This window comes from Coregonus clupeaformis, chromosome 15 (genome assembly GCF_020615455.1).
Source record: "Coregonus clupeaformis isolate EN_2021a chromosome 15, ASM2061545v1, whole genome shotgun sequence".
In the NCBI taxonomy this organism is placed as follows: Eukaryota; Metazoa; Chordata; class Actinopteri; order Salmoniformes; family Salmonidae; genus Coregonus; species Coregonus clupeaformis.
In genome coordinates, this window is record NC_059206.1 from 55,541,486 (window position 1) to 55,560,234 (window position 18,749).

The 18,749-nt window shown below is 42.3% G+C and overlaps 1 protein-coding gene across 1 annotated transcript in view; it reads left to right on the top strand.

Moving 5' to 3' along the window:
- LOC121582735 (potassium/sodium hyperpolarization-activated cyclic nucleotide-gated channel 1) overlaps positions 1–18,749 on the top strand; it is a 225,095-nt gene that overhangs the window by 167,315 nt on the left and 39,031 nt on the right. The window contains exons 5-6 of the mRNA XM_041898795.2: positions 15,731–15,877; positions 16,710–16,950. Of these exons, the coding sequence (XP_041754729.1) occupies positions 15,731–15,877; positions 16,710–16,950 (388 nt within the window). The remainder of the gene's footprint in view (positions 1–15,730; positions 15,878–16,709; positions 16,951–18,749) is intronic.

Genomic DNA, 18,749 nt, shown 5'->3' on the forward strand with positions numbered 1-18,749 from the left:
TTAAAAATCTTTCTTTAACCTGTCTCCTCCCATTCAGCTACTCTGATCCTTTGTTTGCAACTCCATTATTTTCTCAAGACCGCCTCCTAGTGCTGCTGCAATGCCTGCATTTCATCAACAATGCTACTGCCAACCTAAATGACCCCTTATACAATATAATAAATGTTCTTACCAGCCTGATATAAGCATTTGGTCAGGTCTTTGTGCCATACAAGAACCTATGCATTGACAAGTACCGGATGTTATGGAAGGGTAGACTGGTGAACCGTCAATACATTCCCTCCAAAAAGGCACAGGTTTAGGGTGAAGTTCTTTGTGATTTTTCCAGGATATTATACACTGCTCAAAAAAATTAAGGGAACACTAAAATAACACATCCTAGATCTGAATGAATGAAATAATCTTATTAAATACTTTTTTCTTTACATAGTTGAATGTGCTGACAACAAAATCACACAAAAATTATCAATGGAAATCAAATGTATCAACCCATGGAGGTCTGGATTTGGAGTCACACTCAAAATTAAAGTGGAAAACCACACTACAGGCTGATCCAACTTTGATGTAATGTCCTTAAAACAAGTCAACATGAGGCTCAGTAGTGTGTGTGGCCTCCACGTGCCTGTATGACCTCCCTACAATGCCTGGGCATGCTCCTGATGAGGTGGCGCATGGTCTCCTGAGGGATCTCCTCCCAGACCTGGACTAAAGCATCCGCCAACTCCTGGACAGTCTGTGGTGCAACGTGGCGTTGGTGGATGGAGCGAGACATGATGTCCCAGATGTGCTCAATTGGATTCAGGTCTGGGGAACATAGCATCAATGCCTTCCTCTTGCAGGAACTGCTGAAACATTAGGAGGAACCCAGGGCCAACCGCACCAGCATATGGTCTCACAAGGGGTCTGAGGATCTCATCTCGGTACCTAATGGCAGTCAGGCTACCTCTGGCGAGCACATGGAGGGCTGTGCGGCCCCCCAAAGAAATGCCACCCCACACCATGACTGACCCACCGCCAAACCGGTCATGCTGGAGGATGTTTCAGGCAGCAGAACGTTCTCCACAGCGTCTCCAGACTCTGTCACATGTGCTCAGTGTGAACCTGCTTTAATCTGTGAAGAGCACAGAGCGCCAGTGGCGAATTTGCCAATCTTGGTGTTCTCTGGCAAATGCCAAATGTCCTGCACGGTGTTGGGCTGTAAGCACAACCCCCACCTGTGGATGTCGGGCCCTCATACCACCTTCATGGAGTCTGTTTCTGACTGTTTGAGCAGACACATGCACATTTGTGGCCTGCTGGAGGTCATTTTGCAGGGCTCTGGCAGTGCTCCTCCTGCTCCTCCTTGCACAAAGGCGGAGGTAGCGGTCCTGCTGCTGGGTTGTTGCCCTCCTACGGCCTCCTCCACGTCTCCTGATGTACTGGCCTGTCTCCTGGTAGCGCCTCCATGCTCTGGACACTACACTGACAGACACAGCAAACCTTCGTGCCACAGCTCGCATTGATGTGCCATCCTGGATGAGCTGCACTACCTGAGCCACTTGTGTGGGTTGTAGACTCCGTCTCATGCTACCACTAGAGTGAAAGCACCGCCAGCATTCAAAAGTGACCAAAACATCAGCCAGGAAGCATAGGAACTGAGAAGTGGTCTGTGGTCACCACCTGCAAATCCAGTCCTTTATTGGGGGTGTCTTGCTAATTGCCTATATTTTCCACCTGTTGTCTATTCCATTTGCATAACAGCATGTGAAATGTATTGTCAATCAGTGTTGCTTCCTAAGTGGACAGTTTGATTTCACAGAAGTGTGATTGACTTGGAGTTATTTTTTTGAGCAGTGTATTTTACACAGGGTCCACCACTGACATTGAACATTATGAGGGGCTTGGGGTGTCCTGGTCCGTGGTGATGACCATGCTGGCTTTTCATCTAGGGAACGGCCACACTTTGTATCTGGACAATTGGTACAGCAGTCCCACACTCTTCCAGCATCTGCTCTCCAACATTGCAGGGGCCTGTTGCACAGTCCTGTCGAACAGGAAGGGGATGCCGGTATTTGGAAGCAGGAAGATGCAGGTGTGGAGGCGGAGTTCAAGGAGAATGGTCAACAGCTCGCAGTAAAGTAGCATGACAAACAAGACGTCCATGGCCTCTCCTCTGTCCATACAGCAACCATGTCGGCCACAGAGAAGGTGTGACGGGAGAGAGAAAGATCAAACCAGACTGTGTGCTTGACTATAACCTCAAAATGGGGACAGTGGATAAGGCGAACATGATAAACAGCTTTGTGGAATGTGCTCTGAAAAATACCAAGTGGTATAAGAAAATATTTTTCCATCTGATTGACACTGCTGTCCTCAATGGCCACATAGTTCACCGCCAGCTAACAGGTGAGATTATTACTGAACAAGTTTTTTTTGTAATTGGACATACAGTTCAGATACAAATCACATACAGTTCCATTATGCAATTATATTGACAATATCTCACCCACCTACACACTGCCTCATCATCCTCTCCACTTCCTCATCCTCCCTACTCCCTCTCGCTCTCCCCCATAGGTGAGGTGATGACCAAAAGTACAGAGAGAACCTCATGACAGAGAGGCTGGAGGAGCACCCACCCCTCAGCGTCCATCCACTGGGGGCCGTCCTGCTGCAGACAATCCCATACGCCTCACTGCTAGGCATTTTCTCTCCAAAGTCCCTCAAACTTTTGTTCAAGGCAGTCGCACATGGAGGCACCGCAAAGTCTGCCTGTCCAGCTCCAGGAGAAGGAAGCAGAGGAGGTTGACAAAGTACATGTGTTTAGCTTGTGACACACCGGTATGTTGCGCCATACTTTGGGGGGTACTATACGCTCAAGCACTATTGAGCACATCTGCAGCAATTACTGACTGACTACCTGACTGACTTGACAGGTGACCTGCCACAATACGATGCCTTTAGGTGGTGGTGGGTGGGAATGCAGTTTTTGTTGTTCAATCACTACATTAATATTGAAATATGGGGTATGCATAAGTTGTCAGTCTTTTCTTGCAGTTATTTTTCCTCTATAAATCTTGTTTTTAATAGACGACTCTTACATATAGGACTATGTCTATTCTTGCTGTTTTCTTCCATTAAAACTGTAAAGGAGTATACTTTGAAACAGTACGTTGCTAGCATACAAAAGTCCAGTTCCAGTTATGATGTTGGCAAATAATGTTCAATACTGTTTGTGTGTGGTTTCTGAAAGTACAGAATAAAGAGGAATGATTGGTAATACAATATCAGGATATAGCAATAAAACAATATTACAATGAAGTAACATAACACTGCTATAAAAATAAGTTGCATTGACAAAATCACAATTATTCACCTTTTCACGCGAGTTCCAAATATCTCTAACGGTCGCCCGAGTGTGAGTTGTTTTATACATGTGATGTCAGAATGCACTCACTGTTCCAAAATGTGATTGTTTACGCAACAGGACAGTTAACCCGCGCAGACTGCTAATTATCTATAGGCTATGTTTCAACTTGTTCATTTCAAATTATTTTCTAACAAGTTTTATTTTCTAGCAATTTCAATTTAGGTGTGTTCCGCCCCCTCATTAATTCACATAGAAGTAGCCTATTTCACTGTTGCGGACAATTTATGTTTGAGGCTTTACTGAGCCGGACAAACTTCTCTCTTCGAGGAGAGCCCAAGCACTTCATTTGCGCAGTCTTGCACTAACTTTTTCCCCGTGGCACATTTTCTGGCTGGCGCTCGCATTGCCTTCATTGTTGTTTTCCTTACAAATAATAACTTTGGACATGTGTGCATTCCTATCAAAGTAAGTACCTTATTTTCTGTATATCGTGTTGTTGTTTCTACTGTAGCATACAGTATGTATGTATGGAGCATAATGTATTTACAGTTTTATTCACGTTTTCAAGTACTGGTGACCAATAATGAATTCCGATTATTGCATAGATTGTAATGGACACTTATGATGTGTGTAAAATACTTTTTTGAAGGTGGTACTGATTATGATGAGATTATGCTAAGCTATTTGCCAGCTATGTGTGGCGCCATGTTTGTTGACATTATACAATGCATTCTGGGTGTCACGTAAACGTCTGTCAGACCAAAGATGTTATAATGAGGTGAAGGAATGTTTCACTCATCTTTCAAGTAAACTTCCGGAAGTGAATGAAGGGAAGTGTATGATCGTAGACGACATCCCCCCTTCAACATGTATACTGCAAACAGACCAAGCTCATTTTGTCTTCTCTTATTATCTTTGGTTGACGCGAAAAAACAAACATGGTGGCGTGCACACACTACCCATCATCGGATTACTTTAGATTTTTGGAAAGTGTTTTACTCAATTATTTAGATCAATGGTGAGCTCACCCGTGATGTGATGAATTGTTAATAGTAATTGCTATTAGCTAATTTATATTGTGGTTTCTGTCAGCCGAGAGTTAGCTAAATATGACCGCTTGTGCTACGTCAATCTTTCCTCAGTTAGCGCTAGGACTAATGTAGCCTACATTTTCCGGTTTGGATGATTGTGTTATGCTGTCGTTACTTCTGTGAATGTCTGAACATTGCCTCCCAAAACAACTGGTCACATTCAGGACATAACTTTGTAAGGACTGTGTTTGTTGGTACGTGTCAAAGGATTAACTAGATGTTAACTTTACAAGTAAAGTTGTGGGGCTTGCTTTAGCTTTTTGAAATTATTTTTGTGGTAATGGAAGAAGTTGTGGTTGTGGTCAGTAGTTATGGTCAGGAGATGTGTTCAGGAGTTGTGGTCAGTATTTGTGGTCAGTTGGTATAGTCAGTAGTTGTGTTGTTGTTGTCAGTAGTTGAGTGGTCAGTAGTTGTGTTGTCAGTAGTTGTGTGGTTGTGGTCAGAAGTTGTGTGGTTGTGGTTAGTAGTTGTGTGGTCAGTAGTGGTGTGGTCAAAAGTTGTGTGGTTGTTGTCACTAGTTGTGGTCAGCAGTTGTGTGGTTATGGTCAGTAGATATGGTCAGTAGTTATATGGTTGCTGTCAGTAGTTGTGTGGTTGTGGTCAGTAGTTGTGGCCAGTAATTATTGTCAGGAGTTGTGTGGTTGTGGTCAGTAATTGTGAGGTTGTGGTCAGCAGTTGTGTGGTTGTGGTCAGTACTTGTGGTCAGCATTTGTGTGGTCAGTAGTTTTGATAAGTAGTTGTGTGGTTGTGATCAGTAGTAGTTGTGGTCAGTGGTTGTGGTCAGTATTTGTGGTCAGTAGTTATGGTCATGAAATGTTTGGTCAGTAGTTGTGTGGTCAGAAATTGTGTGGTTGTGGTTACAACATGAGTTCAGCAGTTGTGTGGTTCTGGTCAGAAATTGTGTGTTTGTGGTCAGTAGTTTTGCTCAGTAGTTGAGTGGTCAGTAGTTGTGTGGTCAGAAGTTATGTGGATGTAGTCAATAGTTGTATGGTTGTGGTCAGAAGTTGTGTGGTTGAGGTCAGTAGTTGTGTGGTTAGTTATTGTGTGGTTCTGGTAATTAGTTGTGTTGTGTTGTGGTCTGTAGTTTTGCTAAGTTGTTGTGGTCAATAATTGAGTGGTTGTGGTCAGTAGTTGTGTGGTTATGGTCAGTAGTTGTGGTCAGTCGATGTGGTCAGTAGTTATGTGGTTGTGGTCAGTAGTTGTGTGGTTCAGTAGTTGTGTGGTAAATACTTGTGTGGTTGTGGTTGGTAGTTGTGTGGTTGTGGTCAGTAGTTGTGGTCAGTGATTGTGATCAGTAGATGTGTTTTAAATATTTGTGTGGATGTGGTTGGTAGTTGTGTGGTTGTGGTCAGTAGTTGTGGTCAGCGATTGTGGTCAGTGTTTGTACGATTGTGGTCAGTAGTTATGGTCAGTAGTTGTGGTCAGTAGTTATGTGGTTGTAGTTAGTCAGTAGCTGTGTGGTTATGGTCAGCAGTTGTGTGGTTGTGGTCAGTAGTTGTGTGTTTGTGTTCAGTAGTTGTGCTCAGTAATTGAGTGGTCAGTAGTTGTGTAGTCAGTTATTTTGTGGTTGTGGTCAGTAGTGGTGGTCAGTGATTGTGGTCAGTGTTTGTGCAGTTATGGTCAGTAGTTATAGACAGTAGTTGTGGTAAGTAGTTGTGGTCAGTAGTTATGGTCAGAAATTGTGTGGTTGTGGTTACAACATGAGTTCAGCAGTTGTGTGGTTCTGGTCAGAAATTGTCTGTTTGTGGTCAGTAGTTTTGCTGAGTAGTTGAGTGTCAGTAGTTATATTTATTTATTTATTATTATTATTTTATTATTTAAAAGTAGTTGTGTGGTCAGAAGTTATGTGGTTGTAGTCAATAGTTGTATGGTTGTGGTCAGAAGTTGTGTGGTTGTGGTCAGTAGTTGTGTGGTCAGTTATTGTGTGGTTGTGGTAATTAGTTGTGTTGTGGTCAGTAGTTCTGCTCAGTAGTTGTGGTCAGTAATTGAGTGGTTGTGGTCAGTAGTCATGTGGTTATAGTCAGTAGATGTTGTCAGTAGTTATGTGGTTGTGGTTCAGTAGTTGTGTGGTAAATATTTGTGTGGTTGTGGTTGGTGGTTGTGGTCAGTAGTTGTGATCAGTGATTGTGGTCAGTGTTTGTGTGGTTGTGGTCAGTAGTTGTGTGGTTGTGGTCAGTAGTTGTGTGGTTACAGTCAGTAGTTGTGTGGTTATGGTCAGCAGTTGTGTGGTTGTGGTCAGTAGTTGTGACCAGTAAATGAGTGGTTGTGGTCATTAATTGTGTGGTTGTGGTCAGTAGCTGTGATCAGTGATTGTGGTCAGTGTTTGTGTGGTTGTGGTCAGTAGTTGTGTGGTTATGGTCAGCAGTTGTGTGGTTGTGGTCAGTTGTTGTGTGTTTGTGGTCAGTAGTTGTGGTCAGTAATTCAGTGGTCCGTAGTTGTGCAGTCAGTTATCTTGTGGTTGTGGTAAGTAGTTTTGTTGTTGTGGTCAGTAGTTGTGGTCAGTAATGGAGTGGTTGTGGTCAGTAATTGTGTGGTTGTGGTCAGTAGTTATGGTCTGTAGATGTGGTCAGTAGTTATGTGGTTGTGGTCAGTTGTTGTGTGGTTCAGTAGCTGTGTGGTAAATATTTGTGTGGTTGTGGTCGGTAGTTGTTTGGTTGTGGTCAGTAGTGGTGGTTGGTGATTGTGGTCAGTGTTTGTGCAGTTGTGATAGTTATGGACAGTAGTTGTGTGGTCAGTAGTTGTGTGGTGATGGTCACTAGATGTGGTCAGCAGTTGTGTGGTTTTGGTCAGTAGTTGTGTGGTCAGTATTTGTATGGTTGCAGTCAGTATTTTTGTGGTTTTGGTCAGTTATTGTGGTCAATAGTTCCGGTCAGTAGTTGTTTGGTTGTTTTCAGTACTTGTTTGGTTATGGTCAGCAGTTGTTTGGTTTTGGTCAGTAGTTTAGTGGTTGTGGTCGGTAGTTTTGGACAGTAGTTGTGTGGTCAGTAGTTGTGATCAGTAGCTCTGTGTTTGTGATCAGTAGTTATGGTGGTCAGTAGTTGTTTGGTTGTGGTCGGTAGTTGTGGTCAGTAGTTGTGTGGTTTTGGTCAGTAGTTGTGTGGTTGTGGTCAGTAGTTGTGGTCAGTCGTTTTGCTCAGTAGTTATGCTCAGTAATTGAGTGGTTGTGGTCAGTAATTGAGTGCTTGTGGTCAGTATTTGTGTGGTTGTGGTCTGTTATTTGTGTGGTTGTGGTCAGTAGTTGTGGTCAGTAGTTGTGTGGTCAGTAGTTGTGTGGTTATGGTCAGTAGCTGTGGTCAGTAGTTATGTGGTTGTGGGCAGTAGTTGTGTGGTTCAGTAGTTCTATCGTAAATATTTGTGTGGTTGTAGTCAGTAGTTGTGTGGTTGTGGTCAGTAGTGGTGGTCACTAGTTATGGTCACTAGTTATGGTCAGTAGTAGTGTGGTCAGTAGTTGTGTGGCTGTGGTCAGATGTTGTATGGTTGTAGTCACTATTTGTGGTCAGTAGTGGTATGGTCAGAAAGTGTGTTTGTGATCAGTAATTGTGTTGTTGTGGCCTGTAGTTGTGGTCAGTAGTTGTGTGGTTGTGGTCATATGTTGTGTTTGTGGTCAGTAGTTGTGTTCAGTAGATGAATGGTCAGAAGTTATGTGGTCAGAAGTTGTCTGGCTGAGGTCAGTTGTTGTGTGGTTGTGGTCAGTGATTGTGGTCAGTAGTTGTGTTGTCAGTAGTTGTGGTCAGTCATTGAGTGGTCATTAGTTGTGTGGTCAGATGTTGTGTGGTTGTGGTCAGTAGTTGTGTGGTCAGTTGTTGTGATCAGTAGTTGTGGTGGCTAGTAGTTGTGGTCATTAAATGTGTGGTCAGTAGTTGTGTGATCAGAGATTGTGTTGTTGTGGTCAGTAATTGTTGTCAGTAGTTCTGGTCATTACAGTGGCTTGCGAAAATATTAGTTGTGTGGTAAATATGTATGTGGTTGTTGTCGGTAGTTGTGTGATTGTGGTCAGTAGTTGTGGTCAGTAGTTGTGGTCAGTAGTTGTGTGGTCAGTAGTTGTGTGGTTATGGTCAGTAGCTGTGGTCAGTAGTTATGTGGTTGTGGACAGTAGTTGTGTGGTTCAGTAGTTCTATCGTAAATATTTGTGTGGTTGTAGTCAGTAGTTGTGTGGTTGTGGTCAGTAGTGGTGGTCACTAGTTATGGTCACTAGTTATGGTCAGTAGTAGTGTGGTCAGTAGTTGTGTGGCTGTGGTCAGATGTTGTATGGTTGTAGTCACTATTTGTGGTCAGTAGTGGTATGGTCAGAAAGTGTGTTTGTGATCAGTAATTGTGTTGTTCTGGTCTGTAGTTGTGGTCAGTAGTTGTGTGGTTGTGGTCATATGTTGTGTTTGTGGTCAGTAGTTGTGTTCAGTAGATGAATGGTCAGAAGTTATGTGGTCAGAAGTTGTCTGGCTGTGGTCAGTTGTTGTGTGGTTGTGGTCAGTGATTGTGGTCAGTAGTTGTGTTGTCAGTAGTTGTGGTCAGTCATTGAGTGGTCATTAGTTGTGTGGTCAGATGTTGTGTGGTTGTGGTCAGTAGTTGTGGTCATTAGTTGTGTGGTCAGTTGTTGTGATCAGTAGTTGTGGTGGCTAGTAGTTGTGGTCATTAAATGTGTGGTCAGTAGTTGTGTGATCAGAGATTGTGTTGTTGTGGTCAGTAATTGTTGTCAGTAGTTCTGGTCATTACAGTGGCTTGCGAAAATATTAGTTGTGTGGTAAATATGTATGTGGTTGTTGTCGGTAGTTGTTTGATTGTGGTCAGTAGTTGTGGTCAGTGATTGTGGTTAGTGGTTGTGTGGTGATGGTCATTGGTTGTATGTTCAGTAGTTGTGTGGTCAGAAGTTGTCAGTTACAGTGGCTTGCAAAAGTATTCACCCCCTCTTAGCATTTTTTCCTATTTTGTTGCCTTACAACCTGGAATTAAAATAGATTTTTGGGGGGTTTGTATCATTTGATTTACACAACATGCCTAACACTTTGAAGACGCAAAATATTTTTTATTGTGAAACAAACAAGAATTAACACAAAAAAACTGAAAACTTGAGCGTGCATAAGTATTCACCCCCCCCAAAGTCAATACTTTGTAGAGCCACCTTTTGCAGCAATTACAGCTGCAAGTCTCTTGGGGTATGTCTCGATAAGCTTGGCACATCTAGCCACTGGGACTTTTGCCCATTCTCCAAGGCAAAACTGCTCCAGCTCCTTCAAGTTGGATGGGTTCCGCTGGTGTACAGCAATCTGAAGTTAAACCACTGAAGTGTTGCTTTAGTAGTATGCTTAAGGTCATTGTCCTGCTGGATGGTGAACCTCCGTCCCAGTCTCAAATCTCTGGAAGACTGAAACAGGTTTCCCTCAACAATTTCCCTGCATTTAGAGCCATCCTTCATTCCTTCAATTCTGACCAGTTGTGCCAGACGTTTTCCTTGATGGCCAAAAAGCTCAATTTTAGTCTCATCTGACCAGAGTACCTTCTTCCATATGTTTGGGGAGTCGCCCACATGGCCTTTGGCGAACACCAAACATGTTTGCTTATTTTTTTTCTTTAAGCAATGGCTTTTTTTCTGGCCACTCTTCCGTAAAGCCCAGCTCTGTGGAGTGTACGGCTTAAAGTGGTCCTATGGACAGATACTCCAATCTCCACTGTGGAGCTTTGCAGCTCCTTCAGGGTTATCTTTGGTCTCTTTGTTGCCTCTCTGATTAATGACCTCCTTGCCAGGTCTGTGAGTTTTGGTGGGTAGCTCTCTCTTGGCAGGTTTGTTGTGGTGCCATATTATTTCCATTTATTTATAATGGATTTAATGGTGCTTCTTGGGCTGTTCAAAGTTTCTGATATTTTTTTACAACCCAACCCTGATCTGTACTTCTCCACAACTTTGTCCCTGACCTGTTTGGAGAGCTCCTTGGTCTTCATGGTGTCGCTTGCTTGGTGGTGCCCCTTGCTTAGTGATGTTGCAGACTCTGGGGCCTTTCAGAACAGGTGTATATATACTGAGATCATGTGACACTTAGATTGAACACAGGTGGACTTTATTTAACTAATTATGTGACTTCTGAAGGTAATTGGTTGTTCCAGATCTTATTTAGGGGCTTCATAGCAAAGGGGGTGAATGCATACAGTGAGGGAAAAAAGTATTTGATCCCCTGCTGATTTTGTACGTTTGCCCACTGACAAAGACATGATCAGTCTATAATCTTAATGGTAGATTTATTTGAAAAGTGAGAGACAGAATAACAACAAAAAAATCCAAAAAAACACGTCATAAATGTTATAAATTGGTTTGCATTTTAATGAGGGAAATAAGTATTTGACCCCTCTGCAAAACATGACTTAGTACTTGGTGGCAAAACCCTTGTTGGCAATCACAGAGGTCAGACGTTTCTTGTAGTTGGCCACCAGGTTTGCACACATCTCAGGAGGGATTTTGTCCCACTCCTCTTTGCAGATCTTCTCCAAGTCATTAAGGTTTCGAGGCTGACGTTTGGCAACTCAAACCTTCAGCTCCCTCTACAGATTTTCTATGGGATTAAGGTCTGGAGACTGGCTAGGCCACTCCAGGACCTTAATGTGCTTCTTCTTGAGCCACACCTTTGTTGCCTTGGGCATGTGTTTTGTGTCATTGTCATGCTGGAATACCCATCCACGACCCATTTTCAATGCCCTGGCTGAGGGAAGGAGGTTCTCACCCAAGATTTGACGGTACATGGCCCCGTCCATCGTCCCTTTGATGCGTTGAAGTTGTCCTGTCCTCTTAGCAGAAAAACACCCCCAAAGCATAATGTTTCCACCTCCATGTTTGACAGTGGGGATGGTGTTCTTGGGCCATAGGCAGCATTCCTCCTCCTCCAAACATGGCGAGTTGAGTTGATGCCAAAGAGCTCAATTTTGGTCTCATCTGACCACAACACTTTCACCCAGTTCTCCTCTGAAACATTCAGATGTTCATTGGCAAACTTCAGACGGGCCTGTATATGTGCTTTCTTGAGCAGGGGGACCTTGCGGGTGCTGCAGGATTTCAGTCCTTCACGAAGTAGTGTGTTACCAATTATTTTCTTGGTGACTATGGTCCCAGCTGCCTTGAGATCATTGACAAGAACCTCCCGTGTAGTTCTGGGCTGATTCCTCACCGTTCTCATGATCATTGCAACTCCACGAGGTGAGATCTTGCATGGAGCTCCAGGCCGAGGGAGATTCCATTTGCGAATTATCGCACCAACTATAATATAATTATAATAATATGCCATTTAGCAGACACTTTTATCCAAAGCGACTTACAGTCATGCGTACATACATTTTTTTTTGTGTATGGGTGGTCCCGGGGATCGAACCCACTACCTTGGCGTTACAAGCGCCGTGCTCTACCAGCTGAGTTACTGAGCTACAGAGGACCAACTGTTGTCACCTTCTCACCAAGCTGCTTGGCGATGGTCTTGTAGCCCATTCCAGCCTTGTGTAGGTCTACAATATTGTCCCTGACATCCTTGGAGAGCTCTTTGGTCTTGGCCATGGTGGAGAGTTTGGAATCTGATTGATTGATTGCTTCTGTAGACAGGTGTCTTTTATTCAGGTAACAAGCTGAGATTTAAGAGTGTTCTCCTAATCTCAGCTCGTTACCTGTATAAATGACACCTGGGAGCCAGAAATCTTTCTGATTGAGAGGGGGTCAAATACTTATTTCCCTCATTAAAATGCAAAAAAATGTATAACATTTTTGACATGCGTTTTTCTGGATTTTTTTTTTGTTATTCTGTCTCTCACTGTTCAAATAAACCTACCATTAAAATGATTGACTGATCATTTCTTTGTCAGTGGGCAAACGTACAAAATCAGCAGGGGATCAATAGTTTTTTCCCTCACTGTATGCACGCAACACTTTTCCGTTATTTTTATTTTTTATTTTGTTTAAACCATTTATTTTTTTCATTTCACTTCACCAATTTTGACTATTTTGTGTATGTCTATTATATGAAATCCAAATAAAAATATATTTAAATTACAGGTTGTAATGCAAGAAAATAGGAAAAACGCCAAGGGGGATGAATTATTTTGCAAGGCACAGTAGTTGTGTGGTTGTGGTCAGTAGTTGTGGTAAGTAGTTTTGTGGTTGTGGTCAGTAGTTGTGGTCAGTAGTTGTGATCAGTAGTTATGGGGTTGTGATCAGTAGTTGTGGTGGTCAGTAGGTGTGGTCATTAAATGTGTGGTCAGTAGTTGTGTAGTCAGAGGTTGTGATCAGTAGTTGTGTGGTCAGTATTTGTGGTTATTAAATGTTTGGTCAGACGTTGTGTGGTTGTGGTCAATAGTTCTGGTCATTAGTTGTGTGGTTGTGGTCATCCGTTGTGTGGTTGTGGTCAGTAGATGTGTGGTTGTGGTAAGTAATTATGGTTAGTAATTCTGGTAATCAGTTGTGTGGTTGTGGTCAGTAGATGTGTGCAGTAGTTGAGTGGTCAGTAGTTGTGTGGTCAGTAATTGTGTGGTTGTGGTAAGTTGTTGTGTTGATGTGGTCAGTAGTTGGGCTTAATAGTTGTGTGGTTGTGATCAGTAGTTGTGGTGGTCAGTAGTTCTGGTCAGTAGTTATGGTCTTTAAATGTGTGGTCAGTAGTGGTTGTGGTTGTGGTCATGAGGTCAGCAGTTGTGTGGTTGTGTTTAGAAGTTGTGTGTTTGTGGTCAGTAGTTTAGCTCAGTTGTTGAGTGGTCAGTAGTTGTGTGGTCAGTATTTGTGTGGATGTGGTAAGTAGTTGTGGTTAGTAGTTGTGTGGTTGTGGTCAGTAGTTTTGCTCAGTAGTTGTGTGGTTGTGGTCAGTAGCTTTGTAGTTCAGTAGTTGTGTGGTCAGTAGGTGTGGTCAGTAGTTGTGGTCAGTAATTTTTCTCAGTAGTTGTCATCAGTTGTTGTGTGATTGTGATCTTTAGTTGTGATCATAAGTTGTGGTCATGAGTTGTGTGGTTGTAGTCCGTAATTGTGGTCAATCTCTTCCCCCGCGTCATAATTTTTCCCTATGCTGCCACATTTGGTCCTCTCTGTCTGTTAGTTTCCATAGCAACTCTCCGTTTGTGCCGCTCAATGATTAGACAGAGAGCTATTAGCTGACTTTAGCTACCTACTTTTGTCACTCTAAACTCCGACAAACAGCTGTAACTTTATATTGATGGAAGATTTTTCTGTTCGGATTTTTGCTTTGAAAAGCAGAGAAGTAGAGGAAGATTTCATGAGCCCTGTTTTTGTCTGACTTGTTGGGGGATTGGTCAAAACGGCAGTTGTTTGGAAAGAGTTGGTGAAAAATGTGTTAATGCATTTACTAAAACAGCTGTTTCGTTAGAAACATTGAAGATATTTTGGTTCCGTTGCTACATTTGAATGGTAGAGAAGTAGACAGTGTCATACCCTCTAACTTTTTTGTCTAACTTGTTTAGGAAGTGGTCAAAATGTCAGTTGTTTACAAAAAAGTTACTGACAATGTTGTTGATGCAGTTTCTAAAACAGCTGTAACTTTTTATCAGAATAAGAGGAGGTGGAGGATTAAGGAGGGAGGAGAAGGTGGAAAATAGTTTCCTAGGGTTAGAGGTAGAAGCTTGAAATTTTGAGTGGTAGAAAGTGGCTTTAGCAGCGGATACAGAGGAAGAGAAGGTAGAGAGGAGGGAGTAAAAGGATGGACCTCCAGAAGTTTAGTTTTCCTCAATTTTTGCTCAGCTGCCCACAGCCCTGTTCTGTAAGCTCGCAATGAGTCACTCAGCCACAGAACAGGAGGGGAGGTCCGAGCTGGCCGGGAGGAAAGGGGACAGTGTGAGTCATAGGATGCGGAAAGGGAGGAGAGTAGGTTCGAAGAGGCAGAATCAGGAGACAGGAGGGAGAAGGATTTAGCAGAAGGGAGAGATGATTGGATAGAAGAGGAGAGAGTAGTGGTAGAGAGAGAGCGACGGCGCATGACCATCTGGGTAGGGGCTGAGTGGTTAGGGTTGGAGGAAAGGGAGACAGAAAAGGAAACAAAGGAGTGTTCAGAGACGTGGAGGTGGGTTGCAGTGGGATTAGTAGGCGAGCAGCCTCTAGTAAAGGTGAGGTCAAGCGTATTGCCTGCATTGTGAGTTGGAGGTGATTGGGAAAGGGTGAGGCCAAAAGAGGCAAGGAGGGGAAAGAGTGAGTTGTGTAATGTGTCATATTGAACTTTCTGAAGTCACAAAATACGTATGTGATTATAATGTGACGTCCCTGAGACATATTCAGTCACTGATATGGATGTAGTACAGGGGTCTCCAACCTTTTCTAACATGAGAGTAAAAAATTATTTTTGGTATTTTCCCGAATTCTGTTTTCTCAGTTTAATTGTTCCTGGTTTTTGCTTTGTTTTATGTTTTCTATTCTCAGTATTACAATTATTCATAGAGAAACAAATAGTCCATGTCAATGCTTAAATCACATCAGAATAACATTTTTCAGGTCTGGAAATTATGCATCTTGCAAGAGAGGAATGTGTGGGTATAACAATGTTTCTGCTGTTAGGCCTAGTGCTGCAGCACATGTCATGGCAGAGTTTGCAAAACAATGGCCACCCAATTTAAACAAATAATCATGATGTATAGTTCTGTCAGGTAAGCCTACTTTGCAGTTAACATTTAATTGAGAATGTTTTTGGGAAAGGTCTGTCTACTCTACCCACAAGACGGTTATCATTAGCACCGCTAACTGGCTATATACGGAGTAGTAGACAAACATGCGCACCAAACAGACAGATAGTGGCAGTATTGCTGGAAATTAATTGGCAGATATTGTGTTACGTTTAGATTTTTAAACCAATAGTGGCTAACCAGGAGTGGGAAAATGTCAATGTGGCTTTGATTGTATAGTAGCCCGGAGCTTTATGTTTCTGACATTTTGTGATGGAAAAATGCATGTACTTTCAGAATTGATTGGCGAGCTACTCATAGGTGTGCTGCGAGCTACTGGTAGCTAGTGATCTAGCTGTTGGAGATCCCTGATGTACTATATCTCTCTTGTTTACGTGAGATCATGGATACTATCTGTCACCCCATCGTTTGTATGTGTGTGTATGTGTGCATATGCATGTGTGTTGTGTATGTCCTTAGTTCCTTTTACAACATGTTGCCTGTAATGACTGCTAATACGTTCCAAAGTTATTTTACCTCCAATTGCTTTCGATGCAATGTTTTGAAATCCCCACTCATAATATCAAACGTCAATCAATGTGACAGCTTTTGTTGTCTGTTATTTTCGGTTCAATTGGTTTATTGACATTATCTCTTCTCTCCATCTTTACAGTACAAACAAGTGGAGCAGTACATGTCATTCCACAAGCTACCTGCAGACATGCGGCAGAAGATACATGATTACTATGAGCATCGCTATCAGGGCAAGATCTTTGACGAGGACAATATCCTGAGTGAGCTCAACGACCCGCTCAAAGAGGTGAGAATGATGCCTTTTGTTTGAAGATGCAAAATATTTTTTGGGGTGAAACAAAACAGAAATAAGACAAAAAAACAGAAAACTTGAGCATGCATAACTATTCACCCCCCCAAAGTCAATACTTTGTAGAGCCACCTTTTGCAGCAATTACAGCTGCAAGTCTCTTGGGGAATGTCTCTATAAGCTTGGCACATCTAGCCACTGGGATTTTTGCCAATTCTTCAAGGCAAAACTGCTCCAGCTCATTCAAGTTGGATGGGTTCCGCTGGTGTATAGCAATTTTTAAGTCATACCACAGATTCTCAATTGGATTGAGGTCTGGGCTTTGACTAGGCCATTCCAAGACATTTAAATGTTTCCCCTTAAAACATTTTTTACATTTACATTTTAGTCATTTAGCAGATGCTCTTATCCAGAGCGACTTACAGTTAGTGAGTGCATACATTTTCATACTGGCCCCCCGTGGGAATCGAACCCACAACCCTGGCGTTGCAAGCGCCATGCTCTACCAACTGAGCTACACGGGGCCACCATACATAACATACAGAACTCACATTAAAATAATACTATTTGTTATGGTGTTTTATTTAACCAACAGAAAAAGGAAATTGGAGAACTCACAAAAAGACATTGCTTTCCTGTATTATTCACCTTTATGCTTTTATATTAATCTGTCTAAAACCCAATAAACTAATTATTCATGAATTAAGTCTAATAGAGTAGAGGGACACGTCAGGGTTGACCGCTATCACTACCCTTATTCCCTTTTGTTATAGTCATAAAATATTTTAAGTATTTAAGTAGCAAACACTATATTTTCTTTCCTTTTTAGGAAATTGTGAACTTCAACTGCCGGAAGCTAGTGGCTACCATGCCACTGTTCGCCAACGCAGACCCCAACTTCGTGACGGGCATGTTGAGCAAGCTGAAGTTCGAGGTGTTCCAGCCCAACGATTACATAATCAGAGAGGGCACTGTGGGCAAGAAGATGTACTTCATCCAACATGGTGTGGCCAGTGTTATCACCAAGCTCAACAAAGAGATGAAGCTGACTGACGGCTCCTACTTTGGAGGTACGTAGAGAAAACAGAAAAACAAAGATATCCTGCATGTTTTCTACAGTACCGTTTTTCGCTTAGACAGACACCAAGCTATAATATGGTAACAGAGAACTGTTTCAAGGACCACTGTGAAGGCATACTCAGACTCACTCCATCCACTCAAATCCTCTTTTGCCTTTGCTTTGATGTTTGTCAAGTCCCATCACTGCAAATACATTTTTGGGGGACGGGAGTTAGCTTCTCAAATTACATAACGTTCATCTGGATGGGGTGGTGGAAGGCGGGGTTGATGGGGGTGAAGAGAGGACAAGCAAAGCCGGGGATCAGGGCTCAGATCACCCAGAGGACAAAAAGAGGTTGCATGTCTGTCTGCTCTGCGTTGGGCTCTGCAGCAGCAGCCAACAGAGAATGTTACTTTTGCATAATTGAGGGAGTAATCTCTCTAGCACGTTATACAAATCATCAAATATTTTTCCATCGTACGATTTATTTATAGGCAGTTGTTTACATTGGCACATTTTCTTGGGCGTCTCCTTGTTGTGCAAAAGAGAGAGAAGCAGGTTTTAACAATTTTTAGAGGGAGGTTTAATTTTTTATTTGATCCAAGTTCACTCCCCTCCCACCGAAAGACGACTTAAGATTCACGCTGTGTGGCGTGCAATCATGCAATCTTCTAGATAGATATGGCATGCCTTGGAAAAAAGCAGTGAATCAAGAAATTAATGAGTGGAGGATTTTTTCATTGAAACTCCCCAGCTGTCCGAAAAACCTCACATCCGATTATTTAATACCGTTGGTCCTCTGGTCCAAACGTCGAATTTAATTGAAACCAGGTAAAAACAGCCAAGCAATCAAAAACAGTAACTTACCATGCATTTGATGCATGTTAGATAAACAAATGTACTGTATTGTAATCAAATAAATTATTGACTAATATGAATTCCCTGAATTCATTTAGCTTTCATGTCATTATGTTCCTTGGGCACAGTCAGACTTGTCCTGTCCTGACACAGCACAAAGCAACACTGTAGACAGGGCTGAATCTGATTAGAACATAGTGGACCAGTGGGGGGAGTAACTAGAAATGGTAACACTTTACTTGACACAAAGCGTTATAGCACGTTATGACACATTCATAACCATGTCATAAATGTCATAACAGCTGACATAACTTGTCATAACCTGTTATAATATGGTCATAACACTTTCATGACACATATTTAGACCTGGTGTGACATATACTGTATTGCATTATTTAATGGCTGGTTATGGCTCCTACATCAGTGTCAAAACCCTCAGAACCTACCACACAAGGCAAAACATTCCATTACACCATAGCCTACGTGTCAACAGTATGTTTATGAAATGTTATATGTTTTGAAATTGACCATGTTAAATTATCATTGTAATTGCGCACACATTGATGTCAGACATGCACCTACCCCAATTCTCTGTTGCTGATGACTGCGATGAATGCAGGAGCAGATTTCAGGAGCAGGGCAAGACACCCTCTTTTTAACTGATGACTGATATAAGGGCATGTACATGATAAGCCTATCTGGCATATATGACTTTGATGGTCATAATGCTTCTTGAAAGTGTCATGAAGTGTATTTTCTTAGTCCAAGTAAAGTGACACAGGATGGTCATAATGCTTCATGACAGTGTCATAAAGTGTATTTTCTACAACTTATTTAAAATATGACTGTAAATAATTCATTACAGCAAAAACAAAGGATTTAAGAAACAAACTTCCAAATTGAAAGGAAACTTCTTGGCAGGGAAAAAAATAATTTGAATAAATGTGGGTT